This window comes from Dermatophagoides farinae, chromosome 1 (genome assembly GCF_024713945.1).
Source record: "Dermatophagoides farinae isolate YC_2012a chromosome 1, ASM2471394v1, whole genome shotgun sequence".
NCBI classification, from domain to species: domain Eukaryota; kingdom Metazoa; phylum Arthropoda; class Arachnida; order Sarcoptiformes; family Pyroglyphidae; genus Dermatophagoides; species Dermatophagoides farinae.
In genome coordinates, this window is record NC_134677.1 from 4550372 (window position 1) to 4575951 (window position 25580).

The 25580-nt window shown below is 29.6% G+C and overlaps 1 protein-coding gene across 1 annotated transcript; it reads left to right on the forward strand.

The window, feature by feature from the left end:
- The first annotated feature begins 5779 nt into the window (after nt 1–5779).
- On the forward strand, nt 5780–23747 carry mirr (iroquois-class homeodomain protein mirror). The gene is made up of 5 exons (XM_047054347.2): nt 5780–7729; nt 11465–12199; nt 12979–13088; nt 19929–20200; nt 21947–23747. The coding sequence occupies exons 1-5, from the start codon at nt 7370–7372 to the stop codon at nt 22879–22881; spliced, it is 2412 nt and encodes an 803-aa protein (XP_046910303.2). The 5' UTR covers nt 5780–7369; the 3' UTR covers nt 22882–23747.
- Nucleotides 23748–25580: the final 1833 nt, after the last annotated feature.

A 25580-nucleotide genomic window follows, 5' to 3' on the forward strand; every position in this document is an offset into this window, starting at 1 on the left:
GTTATAAAAAACAGTGAATAGATAATTAATTTAATTGAATCTAATGTAAATGATACAAAAAAAATGGTTTTTTTCGATTTAATTCTCGATATAATAAAAATGAAAATTCTATGCTTTTATTCTATTCTCTTCTTTCTCTTTCTCTCTCTCTTTGCAATTCTTTCATAATGTTCAATAATTTAATTTCGAGATTCGATCTGGTTGATAGAAATTAATCTACGCTAACCAAAAAAAAACCAACAAACATGATAGATTGAATTACAGCTTCATGATATCATAAATCTAGAGGCTAAAGACGATCAAGACGATGCTAAGAATCAGTGTGTAGTCATTATTTATATAAATTCAAAACATAAAAAAAATAAAAAAAAAATTCAAGTCAAAGTGTAATAATTGATTGATGATAGATTATCCATTTGAATGGAGAAAAATCCTAAAAATCATTTTTTTCTTTTTCTTCTTGGATAAAAAATGAGGTTCAAAATATACAAATTTCGATTGATGATTTTGATGCAAATCTTAACAATTTCATCATCATCATCATCATCATGATGATCAAGTCATTTGATATCCATCCATTTTGAATAATCAATTTAAACTTATTTTTTAGCTTCATTATTAAACATATACAAACTCTGGCCATCACCATCATGTGGTATATTTAATCGATTTTATGTTTTATTTTTTATCAATTTTTATCCGAATCATTTGTAACCAGTGAGACCGCCCATTCTCATATACATGATTTAAAATTGAAAGAAATGAAATTAAATTTTTTTTGAATAAACAATTTAGGCTTGTTTATTTCATTGTCAAGAAAAAAAAACGATGACAACTTTATGTTACAACTGAATTATCTTATGAACTTGTCTTTAATGGAATGTCAACCAAAAAAAAAAAAAATTCATGTATTTATTTATGTTCAATTGACACTTTGAAAAACCGATGGTAGATAAATGGAAAACAACATTCATTCATTTCAATTCCGTTGTTGTACTGAATAGGTTACTGAAATCGATCGTATATATACATTTAAACGAAAAAAAGTGCCAAAAAGGCTGTAAACAACTTTGTTTTTTTTTCTTCTTTTCTTTTTTTTCGACAACTGTCAATCGATTCACAACAAAAAAGTTAACATTTTTTTTCTTATTTATATATTTTATTATGGATATCGAAAGTTTAAACTGAAAAGTATAATGTATAATGTATTAATGTAGCAATTTTCGGCAATTTTTCGGCAATAGATGTTGAATTTCATCAAATTACCATTAATATGGTGCGTTATCCTCATCATCATCATCATCATGAATTGATTGATTGAGATATTGATTTTTTTTTTGTTTACAATTTTTTTTTATATTGTGTCCATATTTGTAAAATTGTTGTTTATCTTTTTTAATCAATGGCCATCCATACAATCAAATAGAAATCACTATATAGTGAAATAATTTATAAAACTATATCTTGACTGAAAAATCATAAATACATTCATAGAGTCATATTGAATCGAATGTATGTAATTTGATACATTCTTAGTGTTTTTGTATGTGTGTTTGTTTGACGCCATCACCATTATTTGGAGTCAAATCGATATTATCGTGATTATATGATAATAATTTTTGAGTGTTTATGGATGTTTATGCACAATATATTCTTTTGGTGAAGGATTAATATTCACTTAAATATATCATTATTTTAAATCAACAGACAATAGATTTTATCAAATGATAAACAAATTTTTTTTCCAATCAGTTCAAAATGAATTTTACAACAAAACAAAACAAAACCTATTTTGGATATATATATATGAAATCGTGATCTAACAATTACATTTACAGAGAAAAACAAACAAAATTGAAAACCAATAGCTAAACTAATCTAAAATTGTTTTTTTTTCTTAATGACAAAAACCTGAAATCAACATGGGATTAATATTAGGATTATGGATGAAACAGGATTTTTGTATGACTATCATATCAAGTGGTGAATATAGAAAATATTTTTTTTTTCGGTAATATTTGTACCTGGATTGTATGTAAATAAATTGCCAGGAACTAAATACGAAACAAAAAGATACTTCCAGTTTGCTTTAATTATACGAAATTTAATACAAACGGAAAAAAATTTGTTGTTTCCAAGAATTAAATAAAATGGTTGTTTTTGTAAGTGTAAATCGGTGTGTGTGTAAACTCATATATACAGAGATTGGATCGATACATTTGATTGATCGAATGACTAGAGACTTGACTTTCAACAACTTTTAACTTTTTTCTCCTGTTGTTTGTTGTGTATTTTTTTTTTGTTTTTTTTTTGAAAAAAACTGTTTGGTTTTAAATTTCAAACGAATTTTAGTTCTCAAGAACTTTTTCTTTTACGAATGATAAACAAAAATAAGTAACCCCAAACAAGAAAAATAAACTTATCGTTTGTTTAAATGAATAGGAAAAAAAAGGAAATTCTAAACTTTATGAATGAAAAAAAAATCAAAGTGTTGGGCAATATAATAAACCTCAAAATAAAGATTTAGAAAATGTTCAACAAAAAAAATCAGATAATTTTATTATTATTATGACTCGACATATCATTATATGATGACATGACATGAATCGAATGATGACAATCAAAAGACAAAAATCATATCATCTATATGGCAATTGGATCCATTTGGTCACAATTGCCCATTTGACAAAATCCAAATCAATTTTTTTTCTTTGATTTTCTACATTATCATCACTATCAACACTAAAAAAAAAAATCACAAATCTAATCGATTTATCACTTACAAATAATTTTTACGAGTATTATGTTTCATTTTCTGCCCTCTTGATTTTTTGATCAAACTAAAAATCCAGAAATTTTTTTCTTTTTTTTTGCATTCATTTTGTTTGTGTATCAATAAATGTATCAAATTACTTGTTTTTTTTTTGTTCATTTCTTGAACGATTGTCGTATTCAAATCATAATACGTGAAAAGTGAAAAAAAAGAAAAGATATCAACACTACCATTATGGACTTTGATTGATATTTTTGCTTGAATGATAAATCTTGATGGCCATCATCTTTGTCATTATCATCATTGTCGCCATAGTGTACAAATTAAATATTGAATTAGGATTTAAGATTTAGATCATCATCATCATCATCATTTACACCCACATATGGACATACATTTTTGGAATTTCAAAAAAAAATGTCATCACATTTTGTAGCAAACCGCTTTATCTGTTTTATATATTTACCACACAAGTGTAGGTGAATACAGTGTTTGAATAAATTAGATTTGAGGTTAGAAAATTATTTGAACATTTTTGGCACTTGGATATGACACTTAATTAAGTTGTTGTTGTTATGGCAAAGTTTTTTTCCGGCTGTCGTTTTCATGATTCTTTTTTTTTTATTTGTTATATGTCGCAGCCCTTAATAAAAATTAAGTAAGCCATGTATGAATTCACAGATTCAGGGTGAGGCCGCACAAAAACCACGAATCACCACCACCAACTGATTTGAACAAATTTTTCTTCGTCATTGTCATGGTGAAAAAAAATAAATGTAATAAAACAGTGTTTGTGTTTATGTTTGAAAAATAGAACCACAGGTAACGAGTGTTTGACATTTTTTTTTCATTATTGTTACTTGCATCATGTAGCAGCAGTCGGAATTGTTATATCTGAAACACTTGAAACATGCACAGGTGTGCGATCATATTGGTTCAATCTCTGCACGGTAGTGTCAATTGTTATTGAAAATTTTTCCGAATTTATTCTAAAAAAAATCAAAATGTTGTTCACAATCACAACCTAATACATGATAAAAGTACAAATTCAATTTCTTCAAAATCATATATGCCTGTAATCAACTATAGATGGCAGCACAAAGCTTGAATTTGATATTTTCAAGTGTTAATTTTAAAAATTAACACCAACTTTTTTTTTGCTACCGATGTATGTCAAAGATGATAAGAACGCCCTTTGATCGAATAAAGAGAAAAATTCAACAAGAAAAAAATTCGTCTTAAGTATCTGCATCTGTTTCAATAACATTTGGGAATTCTTAAATTGTTGTTTTTTTCTTTATTTTCAGTATTTAGAATACTTTATTTGAATTTATTTAAATATCATAGCATCGTTATGAAGAATTATCGATCGATCGATAGAATCGATTTGGCTAGGAAATTTATTATGGCGCCATCTTCAAAAGTTTTTATTTAGGCTTATGCATTGTTAAGCAATAATGTCGGTGGTCGTACATTGCGATGTATGAACTATGCTAACTCTAAAGAAAAAAAAATTATTCGATAACAGCATTGTCGAATACGACTACAAGATTGGTATATACAACACGCCTGTTAATTTGTAATATACCAGAAAACTACATTTAACAGATATGAAAAAAAGTACAGAAAAAGTGATGCGGACAAAATAACATCAATGACATGATGTGATGATGTTCATAGTTACAAACATACATGTCAAAATAGTCAGAGGAATTGGAAAAAAAACATGCGATTCACATCTTTGTAATACAAGCAAATACAACACAACACAACACACGCCTAACAAGGATGTCGCTGGTAATAATCATGCTATTTGATTGGTCGATCATGACCACAATTGGGTGGAGCCAAATAGATATTCACCAATAGAATGAATATGAGTACAACTCTTTGTATGTAAAAAAGATGATGATGATAACGACAAGAGAGGGATGCAGTATCTTTCTATCTATCAGCTATGTATACTAACCATGTCATGTATATTGTACCATTGTATGTAACGACTGATTGCTACAAGTTTTGTTCATGTTGTGTGTTAATGCCAGTTGTCGAACAAACACAATAACATTGTGTTGTGTTGTATATTATATGACACGGGTATCTCTCTCATTCTCGATGTATGTGAATTGCAAAAAGAGAAAAAAAAAATGATCCAAGAATATGTAGCGGCAGATTTGTAGCAGCATATGTTTTGTCGTGTTTTTTTTTATTATTATTTCATTATTATGCTACTAGCATTAATTTTTTTAAAACAAGCATTATGAAAACAATATACAACAACAACAACAGGCGGGAATCAATGTATGTATGTTTGTATCGTATCTTGGTACAAATGATTCGGTTGTTTTCGTTCGGCCACCGTACGTTTGCTACAACAACAACAGCAACAACAACAACAAAAACATCAGCGTATATACACTACATATGTACCATAAGAGCATATGTCGATTGTGTTGTAGGTACAAAATGGTACTACTGTTGTTGCTGCTGCTCATTTTGCTATTTCATGGATATATGTGTGTGTAGAATACAAGAACATAACAACAACAAGTCGATATATGTAATATACGCACATATACATGATGTAGCAGTTATGTTCGACAACACCACAACAACACAACCAAACAACGAAACAAGTCCAGCCTTTTTTTCCACAATCCATATCTCTCTTTTTGTTGGATTTTTTCATCCTCTCTCTCTCTCTTTTTATTTTTTTTTTATTATTTCGCGCTCTTGTATATCTTGTATCTTACCAATGTATTTATTGTGTATTATACATATATATACAAGAAGAGAAAGCGAAAGAGGAGGATTTTTATGTTGTGAACATGCATGTCACACACACACAAATACAGGCATGTATTCCCGTTAGACCCACACAAATAAGCAAAGAGCTGTGTTGAACATGTGCGTATTACATGTAGCAAAACACACCTATCATCATCATCATCATCATCTAAAATTTGAACAACGAAAACAACAACAACAAGAAGCATAACACAACACGACAACCTAAAAAACTACTAACTACCACACACACACATACACATAGAAAGAGATATACAGAGATATTACAGACAAGAAGGACAAGAGCAAATTCGTTCCATGGTTTTAAATTTTGTAGTTGTTTGTATGTTGTGTGTCGTCATCAAATCCAATGTATATGCATATATACATGTGTATATATCTTGTAGTTGCAAGTTTTTTTTTTTTTTTTTGATTGTAAGTTTTGTTCGTTTCAAATTCATTCAGTATGAAGATGATCATCATTTGTGTAAGTCATACTGTCAATTCAGCTACATGTGTTATACCTAAATTAAAAAAAAAATGAAGACTTACCGAACAAATTTGTTTCAATGGTTATTTGTTCTCTTGTCTTATGCAATAAATACTATCATCATCATGTAAATTTGTGTTGATCTTCTGAAAACAAAAACATTCAAATGTTCCGTTGTTTATCTATCTGATCATATCTATCTATTTACACATGCACACTGTTTTGTAACATGTAACTGATGTCCACTTCATCAAATCTATCTAATTAAAATATTTCAATAATTTGAATCTATATTAACTGTTTTCTTCAAATTCAATTTTTTATAAAAACTTTAATATCCGCCACTTACAATCGAACATTGAATCAAAATCTTATTTCATCTTTATCATTTTTATCTTCATCAAAAAGTAGTGACATCAATTGATCGATTTATTAATAGAATGATCAATTGATTGATTAATTGAAAATCAATCAATCAATCAAACAATTAAAAACAGACAGTAAAAAGACAAATTTATCTAATGAAGATAACAAACATCATTGTCAACATCATCACAATGATGTCGATTTATTTTTTTGTTTTTTTTTATGTCGACATCAATAATATCAAAATCTGAACCTGTATACAATTAATCTGGTCTGGATTATCTCCATCACTTTTTTTGTTATTGTATACTCGTGTGTGTGTGTATGTCAAGTTAATTTCAAATTGATCTAAATCATTGATAAATCTCATTTCGATATAAATATAATTGATCTCACTTTTGATTGGTCGTTGTTAATTTTTTTTTGTTGTTTTCCTTTCTTTCATCATTATTATCAGGTGTTGCATACCTATTCTATCTATAAATTCAATAATCCATTAATGATCAATTAGTAATCATTCATATCATCATCATCATCATTGGGTGGTTATGGTTTTGTTGTATTAGTTTGAAATTATCATTTTTTTTACATATTTGTTTGTGTGTGTGCAAGTTTTTTTTGTGTTACACAAAAAAAACTGTTTTTCACCTACCTGCAGGTCTTATCACCGGTTTATAATTTATGATTAATTAAAAAAAACATACTTGTTGTTTTTCTATCTCTAATATAATTACTGTGGCGTTTCAACATTTCTTTCAATAAATCATCATTAAGTCGTCACATTATAATTGTAATCAGTTAAAAAAAAAGCATTATTATCATTACTGACATACATATCCATTGTTTTCAAGATTCCCGTTTCTTAGTATTGAATTCAAATTTTGGTGTTTTGATTAAAAAAAAGAAACAATAAAGATTTCGATTTTTTTTCTGTTGAATGATTGAATCAAGTCATGTCATGTACCGAGCATCAAAAACAAAAGCAATCTGGTCATCATCATCATCATCATCATCATTCTAATTCAAAGATAACCATACAAAGTGCTACGTTGAATAAATCATCTAAACGCCGATCTTCATCATCTTCTTCCTCCTCCTCCTCCTCATCATCATCTGAATCATCTGAATCATCATGGTCATCTGAATCATATGTTCCATCATTAGATAACAATAAATCAAATAAAAATAGTAGTAATAATAAGAACATAAAACGACAATTGCCTATTGGTTGTGATTCACAGTCTTCATCATCATCAAATATAAATCGATCAAAAGAGACAAAAGGCGAAAATAATAAAAAATCAGCATCATTGGTAAGTTAACAATAATGGACAATTCTATTGAATTTTTCTTTTTCTTTAATATCATTTTCAAACAAATTCTAAATTAAGCCTTGAATTTTGTTTGAAAATTAAGTAAAATGAATAAATAAAATAAACATGTAGCTTTTATTTGATGGAAATGAGAAAGAAAAAATACACAAAAACACATCTTTTTGTTTTTCAATGATGATGATATGTTTTAAACTACGCAACAAATTGGATGCGTTTTTAATTGGATTTCAATTGAGAAAATGTTATCCCTATCATCATCATCATAATAATAATTTAATGCAATTGTGATTGTGTTTTTTTTTCACTTGTTGTTATTATTATTATTGTATACTAAATCTCTCTTTCTTTCCTTTGGCTCAATCGGTAATAAAGTAATAAATTTGTATTTTGGATGTACCAAAAAAAAAAAAAAGTTTTTGTTGGTCACAAATTTATTAAATCCGGAATGATTCATTATTGATCTATATGCATATAGTTGTTGTACCACTTGATATATCTATCTGTTTTCTATTTTTTTTTTTTTTTTTTTTTTTTTTTTATTGCTCAACATAATACCCTCGTTCGTTAAATTGATTGCTGTTTTTTTTCTGCAAAATAGCACCATATAAAGTTAACTAGTCAAGATAGCCCAAGATCATCATCATCATCATCATCATCGCCATTGACCTGAACACAAACCATTTGTGTTTGAATTTGCCATTTGATGACTTGATTGTAACATGTTTTTTTCAAATGGCACAGGTTTGGCTATGTATATTTTGGCTACTTATGATGATGATGATGAACAAGAATAATAAAAAAAAAATTGGCCGAAAACAAGCGAGCAAACAAACAAACAACCAATAAAACAATTTACAACTAGACTTTTTTTCAACACAAATATGGGGGCAAGCAATTTGACAACAAACAAAAACATAGAAAAATCAGAGATAAATTCAGATCATCATCATTTAAAATAGATCGTATAAGAAATGCCCATGTTTGTCTACTACTATCATGTTGTCCATCTCATTATTTTGGCCCCAAAAAAAAGTTTTATTGTGTGTGTGTGTGTGTATGTATGCAACAAAAGTTACGATGTTATTCAATTCGATTCACATAACTCGGATACAACAAAACTAGAACATTGAATCAATCGAATCATTACGTGTAATGAATGAATGATTGATGAAAAAAAAATTTTTTTTTCTCCTTGAAATGGCAATATTGTTGATAAGTTTAAAGTTTTCTTCATCTCAATGGTGATAACAATTTTTTTGACAGGTCTATAGTCAACATAACAAGAACCATACATACATATACAATATACAATTTCAGAATGCAAAAAAAAACTTGTATGAAAATGCTTTTTTACCATTGTAAATATTAGGGTCAAATAATGATAATGTTTGTCAACATTTATTCGAATATGAATTTTTTTTTCTAAAAAAAAAGAGATATATTTCTATTCACCAAATACAGCGGTGTTCATATTCACTACAACAACGATAACATAGATATATTTATTTGTTGTTGTTGTTCTGTTATTACTCAAACAACGACCAAAAAAAATCTATCTCTATGTCGTTCATAATCATAATAAAAGAAATGTCACATGGACATTATATCAATCAAGAGAATTATATTGTATCCAGTTATTTTATAAATATTTTTCGAGTAAATAAACGGTTATTTATACATGAACAAATAATATGTTTGAGATATATCTTGTCGATATGTTTGAAATATTTAGTAGTTACAAAAAAAAATAAAATAATACAAGTGTGTTTGCACTTGTATACACAAACACACACACACACACACTCAAAAAAACAATTCGGATTTTTCATATAGAATTTGGCATTCATAAGTTGAAATCCAAATCAAATCTATGTATATGTGTGTGTGTTTGTACATTTGTTTGTATGAAAGAATTTCTTCTCATATATAAGATTTGTACTGGGAAAAGAAATTTGTCTAATTAGAAAATCATAGAAAATTGAAATGCGCATATATGTGAGGATGATGATAAAACATTATAAAATCAGTGCTTGAATGGAATTTTCTTGCACCAATGATGACGATGACGATGATGATGATTGTCGTCATCAATTTCCACATGTGATGTTTTTATGCTGATTGTTAATATTTTGCTATGTGATTAATTTCTATAGTTTTTAATTCATGTTTTTTTTCTTTTTTTACTCGTACAAGATGATTTGTGTTTTGAATGAATTTGAATATTTTTTTCTGATTGTTGTTGTTGTTGTTTTTACGTGTTACATGTTGTTCGGTGTTTTTTTTTTATTAGCAATGCATTTCTTGCATTATCATTACATGGTAAGAAGAGGAATGAAATCTTTTTTTTTATATAGAAAGACAAAGAATAAAAGTTGAATAATGAGGAAAAAAATCTTCAATGGCGGCGATTATGAATATTGTAAAAAAAAGAAAAGAATTTACTCTTGCTGTTTCTCGGTAGGGAATAGTAAGACATTTAGTCGTGAATGTGATTGCATGACGATTCCTGATGATAATTTTCATCTCTTTTCAATGTGTATTTATTTGTTTGTTGATATTGTTTCAATTATTTTTCACTTATTACAATGACCATTTGTTTGTGGTTTTGTTTATGTGTTGGTGGTTATAGTATCAGTTCAACGATATATAATTGCCGACCATATTTGTTCAATTTTTAGTTGTTAACGATAATTGATATGTAATGTAATGTTGGTTGGTCAAAATAAAAGATATTTAGCCTAAAGGGGTTATGTCCTTTTGATTTTTTTTGTGCTTGTTTGTTGTGATGGTGGTTTATTGGTGGTGTTTGTCAATTGTTTACGACTTATATGGCCACAAGACATATTCATATGAACACCAAATGTGAATGATAATTGTGAAAGACGCAAATTTGAAGCTTGTCAAAGCATAAAAAATTTAATCAATTATCAATAACGTTTGTTTGCAAAATATTTTTGGTACAAAAATTGCCGACAAATGATAATCTGATTGATTTTAATGTTTGATTCAGTTTGATTTTTTCAATATGATTCCGTTGTTGTTGTTGTTGTTTTTTTTTCGTTGTCGTCAATTAAATTCAAAAATCAACAACAAACTAGATATATTTTGCTATGGCTGACTGATCATATATTCATGTTTGTGTGTGTGTGTTTGTCTTTGCTTGTTTGTTTGTAACAAGACGACAAACTTCTAATCTTCTTAGCTTCTTTGCATTCTTACACGCAAACACACACACAGAAGCAATCGAAAGTTTTTCTACGTTTCATTCAAAGACTTAGTTGAAGCATTATTATCAACCAAGCCAACAGGCCAGGTATACTTCAAAATGCCGACATTTTCCTTGAATCAAATGGAAAAAAATTCCGCAGTTTTTGTATGGTGACACCTACACATTTAAACTTGTCTTGATGATGATGGAATAAGATGAATCAACCAACCACCGATAAATTTTGACCTACCGCAGTCAATTAGAATGAACATCTTGATAGTTCATTGATTCAATTCAATTTTATTATGATAAAGATGAGGGCTTTCATTTCAAGTTTTCATCAAACTGATACAAAACGAAAGAGATTGTGAGAAAATAAAAATATTCCAGTAGCATTGGTACTGATTTAAGTTAAGCTTAAACTTCAAGTTTAATTTGTAATTCCTGTTTGATGATTCCATGAATTTTTCTGATGAAATTTTACATTTTTTTTTTTCATTTATCAGCTCAACATGCCTAGTGCATCGACACCTACTTCGTCGACAACATCTGCTATTAGCGCTACAGCTCCATTATCAGCTTCATCATCATCAATGGTTCAAAGTCAACAATGTACTAGTTCACCAAATCAACCGGATTTGGTTGTTAGTGCGACAACGACAACATCGATAAATACATTGACAACACAATCACAACCACCATCATCATCCACATCATCTTCATCTATAATGCCACCACATACATCCGTTTCAACACCAGTTCCATCATCAACAACGACAATGGCGACCGCTTGCTGTGAAACTGGTCGCCCAATACTCACTGATCCAATTACAGGCCAATCCATTTGTTCATGTCAATATGATGCACATCTTTTAAATTATCAACGTTTAGCAGCATCGGCTGGTTTAATGTATAATCCAGCAGCGGCTGCAGCTGCAGCTGCTGCAGCAGCAGCCTATAGTTCATCCTCATCGTCATCCTCTTCATCATCATCATCATCGTCATCAACGCCAGGTAGTGGCGGTATTAATCTAGGATCTGATATAGCACCAAATGGTACAATAACAACGACAAATACCACCAATAGTACTACATCGACAACAACGACACCATCATTAACAGCAACAGGACCACCTAGTTCAGTCGTACCACCACCACCTGGTTCAGCCGGTAATGATCCATTTTTACCGCTTTCACCTGAACAATTACAATCAGCGGCATCGTTTTTTCCACCACCGACGGTATGTACAAAATTTGCATATTCATATGTATACAAACAGATTGGGAGATACGTTAGTGCGTATACCTAGCCTAGCAGGTGTTTTCAACCAAATTTAAATTTTCCATCTTTTTGCATTTAGTTTTACCAAGATCAATCTTCATTTAAAACCAGTAATTAGTAATGACAATTAAGTAAATTACAAGAAAAAATTAAAATAATACACACAAATATGACATATGTACAACGATTCGCCTAGATGAAGAGAGCATTTTTATGAGATTGAAATAAGTTTTTTTTTCGTACAAAATCATTCACATATAATGAAAGATTTTATTTGTTGATGTTGTCTTATAATGAAATGAAATTTAGAAAAAAACACGCACACAAAACTACGTTTTATCGTAATTATGATCATTATTCGTTGTTTTTTGTTTGTTTGTTTATTTGTTTGTTTTACGTAAATCCTAAATCAAAAATCCATCATTTTTCAATATTTAAGACAAGGAAATGTTTCACATATATTTATGATAGATATGACATTGTGATAATGATCATTGATGTTTGTTGCTGTTGTTTATCTTGAATACATTATCTTTTTACCTTATTGATGATAATCTTATTATATTAATAATAATTTGATTGCAATTAAAACATAATGATGATGATTATAATGATTTGATGAAATGATGGAAAATTCACAAATGTCACATGACAAGAGATAATGATGATATATTTTTCTTGTTTGCATATGGATCTAATTTTTTAAATTTTTTTTTTCACTCTTATTAAAAACAACAGGCAACCGGATTCGATCTGAAAGAAAATCTAGACATGTGGCGTAATCTACCATATTCAATGTATTATCCATATGATAATTCCGGTTTGACCGGATATCCATTCGCTAACGGGTAAGTTTATAGTTAAATAATTACCAATATAGCACATTAACACTAAATGAAGATGTGCATGATCATTACTCTAGATATTTTTGAATTACACATATACTCGAATCTCTTTTTCTTTCTTGAAATAATTATCAATTCGGATGATGATGATGATAATTATTCAAAATAAGTGTATATGTGGGAGCCAGATATATATTTGTCTTTATTTTATACAAGAGAAAAGAAAAAAAAATACAAACATCCAAAAAACCTGCCAAAAAAGACTTGAACATTATTCCTACACACTGTAATACATACATGTCATTTGCATAAGTCGATGTGATAACCAAATGATGATGATGGCAAAACGAAAGAGAGAAATAGGCGCCAGATGTTTGCTTCAATTTAGTGAGTGAAAGAGAGTCACAAGAATCGAAACTCAATTTTCATTCAAAACTTTTTTCTTCTTTTTTTTGTCTTTCATTTGTATTGATGATGATGAAGAGCCTATGATGATGTGGATGATGATGATGATGATGATGACAACCACCAAATATCCTAGCACAAATGTCACTTCAATACTATATAACACACATAACATACTTGACTCTTGATGATGATGGTGCCATATGAACTGATGATGATGATCATCATCATCATCATCAACAACAACAACATCATCATCATGATGAGTGCATACGAATTTTTCATTTTAATTTTTATTTTTTTCCATGTTGAACTTTGTGTGGGCGTATGTGTGTGTGTGTTCGAAAAAAAGAGAATGAAAGTTGATGTTTATTTGTATAGCGTGTGTGTGTGTGTGTGTGGCTGAGATTTAAAAAAAATAGGATGAAAAAAAATCCAGAAGTTCATCGTTCACCATATAGATAAATATTTCATTTAAACAGATATTATTACATAAGAGAATGGGTGGTACCAATCATGGGGTGGGGTGGGGGGTGATTGATGCATATAAATTTTGTCTCATAAATAACAACAATGACAATCTTGTTATGGTTGTACTTTATAATTATTGTAATTCACATACATGATGATGATTGTCATTATTATTATGTTAGAAATTTTTTTCAACAAGAAAAAAACCTAAGAATAATCTCTTTGCGTGCGTGTGTGTGTGTGTTTGCCGTGATTATAATCAACGAATGATTAATATATATACACACGAGTTTAAAATGCTAATCCACCATTCATTACTCATTACTATCAATTGATGATTACAATGAACAATAATTATCAGGTAGAATGATAATCAAAATCAAAATATTTTTCTTTTGCAAAAAAATGATTGTTTGTTATGTAAATATATTATGATGATGATGATGACTATGTGTGACAATAAACACACAATGACAACATATTAACCATCAAAATTCAAATGATGATGATTGACTTTTGAACAACAATAACAAGTTATTTATCCATTCAAAATGAATGGATCGTATCGTATTGAATAAAACATCGCAATTATTAACCATAATCAGAAAAGTGTGGTACAAAAAGGGACAATAAATTTTTTTTCTTATCCCATTGCTTCAAATCAAAAGAGTAATTATCCAAGAGAAAGATAAGGTTACTATCGTATAATCAGGACAATCAAGTTCTAATGAATATTATTGATAAATGAATGAATAGATAGACATCATTGAATTTTCATTTTTTTTTTTTTTTTTGAGAAAAAAAAATCCACAATTTAAACATTCAAAGACAAGGAAATTAAACGACAAATTATTACCCAATCAATAAAGCAAAGTTTCCATACATAATTTTACAACAACATTTCAAATAGACAGCTGAACAACATTGTATGACGAATGATTAATGTCATCAAGTCTGCAAAATCATTGAACCATCATATAAACATCAAATGAATAATGATTAAAGTAAGGAAATTATTGTCCATGAACCTGAACCACGATCCACAAGTTAGTCTGCCATCATAAGCCAGCATTGTTAGTGTCGAATATCGGCGTTAATTAGCCCTAGTTGTTTTTGTTTTTGTTGTTTTTGTCTTAGATTGGTTTTGACATTACTAGATAGACGTACAGGACATATATTGGCAGACATGTGTGTGTGTGTGTGTGCAAAGAATTTTGTCATTTTGTATTTTTTTTTCTATTTTTGTCATGGATTATTTCACTTGTCACTTTGAATATCTCATCATAATCATTGAAACAACAACAAGTTGTAATTCATCATCATCATCATCATCATCATAATAGCAAAGTTCATTTGTAACATTGTTCCTGAATAAAATGAATGTTTAGTTTAATTCAAAAAAAAAAATTTTTCTTTGCTATTTTTTCAATAGTTATATTTCATTTTTTTTTGCATAATGAAAATTTCACTAAATATATCTATAGATAAGATTATGATGAGAAAAAGTAATTTTTGTGTTGTGTGGTCGTTGTCGTCGCCGCCGTTCTTGTCAAAGATATATATTAGGAGGTAAGAAAAATATTGTCGTTTTTTTTATATGACTTTTTGGAATGACTGTCCCAAAAATTTGGCAAAGGTTTTGACATCATGTATGACCTCAATTTATTCTTTGGTGATCAGGCTTTAATTCAAAAATAAATTTTTTCCAACTTTGGCTACCGGAAGTGCTAGCCAGCCTCTGGAATTCGCCCCTTTAAAAATCAAAATTTTAGCCATTTTGATTTTTTGCTCGTGGTGACCCCGACGAAAGAGGTAATGGTCATCTGACCACTCAATGAAAATTCCACATGTCCTGGGAGTTGAAAAAAATTATGAGCGTAATTCTTCCGCAACTCATTTTTTCTCAAGAGCGGATCAAAATCCGGTCGGCCGCTATCAGCCACTGTGTTATTCCGCCATAGGAAAAATATGCTTCAAAATGAAATTTTTGAAAAATTTTGATCAATTATTGCACAAAACGATTTTGGCTAACCAAAAAATCAACAAAAAATTTTGGTTGAAGAAAAATTCCAAATTCTTGAAAATTTTAAAAATCGCCTAACCGACCATGCGATGCATGTGCCGTCAGCCACTCTGCCAATGGCATAAATGTTCTGTTGGCGATTTCATAAACGGCATACAATATGAACTTTTCAAAAACGTTAAATTCATTCCCATTACATTATATCGCATGAACCGGAAAAGGAAATCAAAAATTCGGATTAATTTCAAATACCACATAGTGCATTACCAATCGCATTATCACCATCATCATCATTTGAATATTATTGATATTTAATGATTTAATGAATAAAATGCAACAAACAACAACGAAAGAAGAAATTTGCCAAAATTGGCCAAGTGATATTCACATCCGCCATTTGATGCTTTGTTGGTACAAGAGGGGTGTCAAGGCAACTAGAGCTTCTGCTGAAATCAACGAAGCTTACGAAAACGCTGTGAGTACCCGTACTATTCAACGGGGGTTTCAGCGATTTCAAGAGGGCGACTTCAACCTGGAGGATTGATAGAGGTCTGGCCGACCTCAACAGATTGATGATGATAAATTGGTGGAAACAAACCCGAGGTACACCACCAGTGAATTGGCGGAAATTCTTAATTGTTCCCGTTTATGAATTCGTATTGTTTTGGTACCATGAATGTCGATATGCAACAGATTCAACATTGATTGAGTGATTGCCAATGGCATTGCCCATTAACAAATTCAATGGGCAATGCCATTGGCAGAGTGGCTGACGGCACATGCATCGCATGGTCGGTTAAGCGATTTTTAAAATTTTCAAGAATTTGGAATTTTTCTTCAACCAAAATTTTTTGTTGATTTTTTGGTTAGCCAAAATCGTTTTGTGCAATAATTGATCAAAATTTTTCAAAAATTTCATTTTGAAGCATATTTTTCCTATGGCGGAATAACACAGTGGCTGATAGCGGCCGACCGGATTTTGATCCGCTCTTGAGAAAAAATGAGTTGCGGAAGAATTACGTTCATAATTTTTTTCAACTCCCAGGACATGTGGAATTTTCATTGAGTGGTCAGATGACCATTACCTCTTTCGTCGGGGTCACCACGAGCAAAAAATCAAAATGGCTAAAATTTTGATTTTTAATGGGTCGAATTCCAGAGGCTGGCTAGCACTTCCGGTAGCCAAAGTTGGAAAAAATTTATTTTTGAATTAAAGCCTGATCACCAAAGAATAAATTGAGGTCATACATGATGTCAAAACCTTTGCCAAATTTTTGGGACAGTCATTCCAAAAAGTCATATAAAAAAACGACAGTATTTTTCTTACCTCCTAATATATGACTATGATGATAAAACTTGTAGAAAAATTTTTTTTTTGTTTTGTTTTGTTTCCATAGCACATTACAAAATCTGATTGTATATTTGTTGTATTTATCAGGAATTCTCTCTCGCTCTGTGATCATAGATGATCGATCGAAAAAAAATATTTCCAACGATAGAATTATTATGCTTAATGTTGGTTGTTTCTGTCTGTATCAAACATTTGTCTAACAGGCATTGATTATTGTTTATGGTTATTATTATCATGGATTCTATAGATTCACATAACACATTTTTGAAAAACAGAAAAACAGTAATCATAATATACAAATTCTTGATGTTTTAATGTTATCATAATGTTTTGTCATATTGTTTGTAGTGCGATATAATCATATTATGGTTACAATCTATATCGCTCATAAGTTTGGCCTTTTTTTTACAAAGCAACTATATTATCATTTTTTCTTTGGATGGGGGGTATGAAATACACACATTTACACCAAAAAAAAAAAAACGAAATCTGAGAATTTGGAAAGTTTTACTTTCTTCACAAATGAAGAAAAAAAAATGATAATTATTATGAATAGGTCCTATTGGACCAATTGATATTGGTATCAAATTCATGATGATATTCTCTTGTATTTTGTTGAGCTTTCTCTCTCTCTTATTATATTTACACTGTTGTATATTTGTAATCGAAGTGATTATAATTTATTAGACTAGTTCCATTAGCCGTTCATAATGTTTGAATTTGAACACATACGATATATACATCTATTCGACAAGTGTTTTAAAGTGTTATGTATCCCTCAATTTTTCTCTCTTTCTTATGTAGAGAAAAAAGAAAAAAAGAGAGATCAAATACAGCACATAAGTTTTTTTTGATTCAAAATATCTATTCAAATTTTTTTTATCAATATCATGTAAGTTTAACATTGCTAGAATCATGTACACTACCGTTATGTTCATTGAATCGAAACCTGTTCCCTATTCATAGTTTTATAGTTTGTTTTTCCACACATACAAATACATACGCACAAATCATCATTTAGAATTTTTTTCCTTTTTTTATGCCTTACACAAGAATCTCTTGTATTCGGTAAATTCAAAAAAAACATATAATTGAGCTTTAGAGTGAGAGAGAGAGTTCAATTGAGACATTATCGCCATCATCATCATCATTGCAATAAATATTCGGTTGTTTTTATGCTAAAAGTTGTTTTTTGTGTCATTTTTTTTCGTTAAAATAAAATTGAAAATAAATTTTTTTTGTTTGTTTGTTTGTTTGCGTTTTATCATTCTAAAACTAACGAAAAAAAGAGCACAAAAAGTTGGGTAGGTTGGTTAGAAAGTGTGAATTGTGTGACGATAAATGACATCAATACATACAAATACATCGGATATAGCAAATAATCCAACAACTTTAATAACGACAAAATTGGATAGAAAGCTTACATGGGCCATTTACATATATATGAAATACACAGAGCTCAATGATCATTTTTTGTGATTTTGATAACACAAAGCCAGTTTCATTCAGGCAAGCTAATAAATTCTAATAATCTAACAAATGTTTTTTTTGGACGAATTTTTTTCAGAAGCATATTTTGAATAGCAGTGAACTGCCAGTGAAAAGAAAAAAAAACGTTTTTCAATCTCAATTTCAATATGTTTGTGTGTTGTTGGTAATATAAATAGTGTAAATTGAGGCAATAAATTTTCACTCTAACACTACCAGAAAATAAAATGGAAAGCCAATCTCATAAGATTGGTTTCAGATGAAATTCAGAAAAAGATGTGTACACACACACATTCATTTTCTATTTGTTTTTGATATTTTTTAAAATTCATACTCTTCTTTGAATATTTTTTGTTGAGATTTAGAAATCAATAAAATTCTTATAATCTTCATATAGATAAATATCAATTTGTTGGCCAATGTCATGGCCAAACCAAATTGAGGAATACTATGAATGTAAGCAAGAAATTCATGTTTTTTGCATATGAATTGAAAAATTGCGAAAAACCAACAGATCAAAAAAAAAAATGATTATTTTTTGAATAATGTTTTGTTGAAGAATGAAAATGACCTCCCACTATTTTGTGTATATAATAATAATATATAGTAGTAGTAGAAAAAAGACGTTTAGTCACGGTGAAATATAATTTTGATAATTTATATCATCATTATCAAAATGATGATGATGATGATTGCGATCATAACAAATCGAATGAATGATAAATTTTTTTTCTGTTGTTGTTGTTGTCATTTTAATGGTGATGTTTCGATGTGACTGTCCATTTATCCATTTATTATTATTATTATATTTTGTTTTTGGTTATATAATTTTGAAATTTGTCGATCTGTGTGGCTATTGATATATATTCAGTGAAGGAAAAATGCTTCTAAGAAAAAAAAATATGAAATTAATCCCATTCGACGTCAGACATTTAGATATATTCGTAAATACATGGATATATGAAAAAAAATATGTTGTCAATCTCAAATTTCGATCTTTATTAATTATGTCTTTACTTGTTTATAAATCTTTTACTTGTTTATTTTATTTTCTTATGCTTCTTTTATTCATTCATTCATTCATTTTTTTTCTTGTTTATTACAGATATGGTATGGATCTCAATGGAGCAAGACGAAAAAATGCAACCAGAGAGACGACAAGTACATTGAAAGCATGGCTTAATGAACATCGAAAAAATCCTTATCCAACTAAAGGCGAAAAAATTATGTTGGCTATTATAACAAAAATGACATTAACACAGGTATCAACATGGTTTGCAAATGCAAGACGACGGCTAAAAAAAGAAAATAAAATGACATGGTCACCAAGAAACCGTTGTGATGATGATGATGATGATCCGGATGATGTTAAAGATGGTAAGTGGTTTAGCAGAGATGTGGCAAATGTACTTGAATAAATACAAAAAAAAACACACAGACATTTATAAATAGACAATGGTAATAATTTGAAGATCATTACCGGTTGGAGAAAAAGAGATTATAGCATTGCGTCGTGAAAAAAAAATTACGATCATTACTATGAATAAATGAATAATGTTTTTGTATTTAAGTTCTATGTGGCTGTGATAAAATTAGTGGCCAAAAAATACCGACAATTTTTTGACTATTATACTAATGTATAATACGTCACTATTATTGGTCCACTATTATAATGATGGAAATGTTTGTGCTCGTCACCACAACCACACAAACATAAACGGAAATAATAAGTTAGCAGAACCAATAATAATAATGATAATCATGTGATTACAGTGTCAAATTTGGCACCTTTTTTATGCTATATAGCAGATTTTAGGTTTTTTTTTCTTTCAAGAAAAATTCAAAATAAAAATAGAAAAACATTAGATTTGATGGTAGATTATACTGTAAACTAGACTTTGATTTGAATCCAAATTCGTATCCAACATATGTCACAGAACGCCCACACACAGACACACACACACTTTTGAATCGAAACTTATGTGGTAAAATTTATGTAGGCCTAGCCATATCATTATTATAATGGCATCTAGAATGAAAAGAAATATCGTTTCATCAAATTTACACTCACAGATATATGAATAAATAGTTCACATCAAATGATCACCTTTTTTCGATTGAATGATGGTAATGATCATAAGTCACCAGTTTCAACGAAAAAAAAGAAAGAAAATGGTTGAAATAAAATTGTTCATCCGTGTAATTAATGTACGGATTTTTTTCAGTCTATGATATCAATGAATTCAGCGAGATTAACGCCTTGTTTGGTTGGTCATAGAATACAAGCCAATCTTTTTGATTTTTTGATTTGTTTTTTTTTTGCTCGTATATAAAAAGACAAAATAAATAAATGAATGGATGTTTGTTTGTGTGTGTGTGTATGTGTGTGAGGACTCAAATTAATATTGAATTTACTTCCAATTTTTTTTCATCTAAATTTGGATCTTTTCGTTTGTGATGGTGTTGATGATTAATAGTTGTGTTAATGAAGAGAGATGAAAAAAAAAGTTATAAAAAATTTGATAGCAAACTAAACCAATAGGCTGTAAAATACTTGAAAGATATATCGATGACAAGTTAACGAACGAATTGAGTGGTATAAATAATAACCAAAATGAATTGACATTTTGTCAACCATTAATTCATAGAATACATTTGTTGTTGTTGTTTTTGTTTTTTTTATTCATTCAAAGCTCTAGCGATTCAATATATTGTAACATATATATATATGGTCGGCATTTTTTTCAATTTAGACATATCATTCAACATGTATATGGATATTCCCAATTGGAATTCTGTCTGTCGTATGAAATTAGCTTCTTTTATATTTCTGTTCTGTGTGTACATGTGTTTGAAAATTCATTTGTCTCCATCACAATCACATGGTCATGGCATCCATACCACGATCTCTTAGAAATTTTCTTTCTGTATCATTTTCTTTCTCTTTTTCTCTGGGTCTCTGGTGACCTGTCTTCAAATTGAGTGCGAAAAAAAAATTTCTCCGGGTCGCTCAGTCGCTTTTTGTATTTGATGATTAATTAATCCAACAGACACATTTATTTTCATTCATGTTGATTCATATTGTTTAATTTGTTTTTTCTTTTCTGCATTTCATCTTGACAGATGATAGTGATATTGTTGACATTGAAGATGATTCGGAATCAAAACCGCACAATAATATCCACCATCATAATCATCATCAAACAAATCATAATAACCATCATAATAATAAACGAGAATGTTCACCATTATCCGATGTTGGTTCATTATCCGATTCAGATGTTTTACTCAGCCAGCATAAAGGAATACCGTCTCATCTTCATCATCATTCTCATCCACATTTAGGAGCAAATAGTCGATTACAAGCCTTACATCATCAGTTAGCTGCTGCTGCTGCAGCAGCAGCCGCTGCTAGTGATAGTGGAAACGGTGGTGGTGATATTAAACCTCGAATCTGGTCAATTGTAGATACGGCAACTACCAATAATCCTAATAGTCTTCATCATTCATCATCAAATCATACAAATAACAATAATAATCATCATCATAATTCATCATCATCATCATCACTATCACCAGGAGCCAAATCTTCTGCTTCGGGTGGCAGTATTGGCCCGATCTCACCAATCGCTGCCAATCGTGCAGCTCGTCTTGATTATTTGACTGCTCCATATCTGAAACCAGGTTCAAATACAGCCACAGGTAATGGTGCTAATGCAGCAGCAGCAGTTGCCGCTGCTGCTGCCGCAGCAGCATTACCACCAAGTTGGTATCCACCAGCAGCAGCTTTTGGCCATTCTGGTTCTGGGACTCCATCACCATTTCCAGCATCATTATATTCTTGTCCACCGGCTTTAATGAGTCAATTGATGGCAGCAAATGCTGCAGCAGCAGCAGCAGCAGCAGCCGCTTCCGGTCAAACTGGTCCGAATTCTTCACAATCAAATGCTGCCGGACAACTTAATCTTCATAATTTGCCATCACATTTAGTAGCATTACGAAGTGCAGCAGCAGTTGCAGCCGCTGCTGCTGCATCCTCTAATCCAGGAGCAAAATAAACATTTACGTTAAAGCTATAATACGACTAAATTATACTAGAAATTCATCAAAACCATCTTTCAATCAGAAAAAAATGAGAATTGTTTAAAAAAATGCATGATCAAACAAAATGACTGGAATTTTGATTTTACTTTTCTTTATTGACGTCTTTTCCATCTTTATATTTTCTTAATGTACATTTGAAATAAAAATAAATGATTTTATCATCGTATATAACAACAACAACATCATACAACATGAAAAAACATATTTACAGATGATTAATTGCTTCAGTGATAGCTTACTGAAATTTTTTTTTCTTATTTACTCCATTCATTTGCATCAATTCAATCTAATTCATCTCAACTGTCACTATACAAATCTTCAGTCGCATTAACCTTCGAAGTATGTATAATAAAGGCAAGAAAGCAAAAAAATGTTATTTGTATTTGAAAAAAAAATCGAAATTTCTAATGAATCATTTCGATGATCCATGGCATACACACACACACACACACACAGAGAGACACAGACACATACTCAAACAAACAAACAAACAAAATACTAATTCATCCTGTTGTGAATATATGCATACTATTTAGTTAATTTTTTTCTGTTTGTTTGTTATTTTGATATTTGTTGTATATAAAGTGACCATTTATCTTTCTTATTATTATTATTATCATCATCATTATTATTATAGAAGAGAATCTTGTCAAAATCAAAAAAAAAAAAATTCCAAAATACAAATATACACACACACATATTACTCATTGATTCATACCAACCTAGCTTTCTTCTTTCGAATAATAATAACTTCTTGATAATATCATTTAACAACTACATCATCTATCTATTGAAAATAAAAAAAATTAAACATAAAAAATTTTTCCAAAATTCACAAAAATTTTCATTTGATAATGGTTTGTTTTATCCTCATTTTTTGTTCTCTCTTATTGATTCATATTAATTAGGGTTACCATACGTCCAGAATTTCAGTAATCATGGTGACCCTATGGTTATAAATAATATAAAATAATAATCTACACACCGTTTAATCTATGAGGTGGTTATGTTCTCTTTGATAACATAAATTCGTTCATCCATTCAAACAACAACGATCAATCAATAATTGTTATGATTGATCAAATAATCGTTGTCAATATGGATGATGATGCTGATGATAATAATCACCACAAAGGTCAGACGTCAACGTTGGTTGAATATTTGCTTACAGCGGTTTACAAAACAACAATGATGTTGAAGGTAAATAAAAATTCAGATAAAATTTTAATAAATGAATGAATTAATTAATGAAAATCATCTATTGCCTAGAGTGACATTCCTTTTCATTATCAGTTTAAATGCAATAATGAACGATTTCGGGGCCGTATTTTTCATTCATTTTTGTTGTTTGTTTTTTCCAGAGTTTCAAACCAAATCGTTCGGCAAAAAAAAAGAAAAACATTCATTTGACTAATTATGAATATTTCTCATTATGGTCTTTGTATGATTTTTTGTTTTTGTTCAAAAATGTTGTGTATCGTTCATACGGTTACGTTAACAATTCGTTAACAATCAATATGCGTGCCGATAATCAAATCTTCAAAACATTTTTGACAAAACAATGGGAAAATTTTTTCTTTTTAAATCATTTTCATCAATCTCCAACAGAACGTAAATTTTAAGCTGAAATGATGACAAAGAACAGATGATCACCTCAACATTAGATTGTTTATGGGTGGAATCCAACTGAGTGTTGGTGTGTGCATTTGTCTTGTATGGCCATTTTCATTGGAGAGAATCAAATCCAAATCGATGAAAAACAAAAAACAAAAAACAAATCTCCATATGTCTCCGTATGTCCTATTTTGTTTTCAAAGTTTCGGAAGCTTCTTTGTTATGTAATTTTCAATCTGCAATGTCGGCTTTTTCAATACAAACACTTACAAATAAAAATAGACAAACATATCATATGGGAAATTCAATATGATTTTCAAATGCATTTTTTTATATCGATATATATATTTTGTATGTCAACCACTTGACGTACCTTCACCCGAAAATCTATTATGAGTATGTATAAAGCATATACTTGACTTTTGTATTCCTCAAGATAAGTGAGAAAGCCGAAAAAAAAATTCGTTTGATGCAATCTAACACTCTATGATGTTTTTTGATGAGGATGTAGTCAAACAAATTTGTTAAATGTATCGGATATTTATATCTATTGAATCATTACATATAGCATGAATAAATCGAACATTAACGATATTTGTATGATCAACAATAAGCGAGACTTTGTCCATACAATTATCACAAAAAAAACGATAAGTTTTTTTTTGTTTTTTTTCACCAATCAAAAATCGATAAAGAACCTGTGTGATATATAGAATAGAAACAAGAAAAATAATCACACCGCCATATTTGTTGTTCCTTTCCTTTTCAACATGGAATGAAGTTGCAAGTTTTTTTTATTATAAATACAATATGGCTAAATTTAATAATTTGCTTTAAATTTATATTAAAAAAAAATCCTGGGAATATCAATGAACGATACCGATTTGTTCCATGTGTGTGTGTGTGTCTGTGTACAGTTGATCAAGAACATGCCGTAATATCGATAAAATATGATACAAAAGACAAGTAAACACACACACACACACAAATGTCTATCGATGAATCGATTTCGTTTGAATAAAAAAATCGACAAACATCA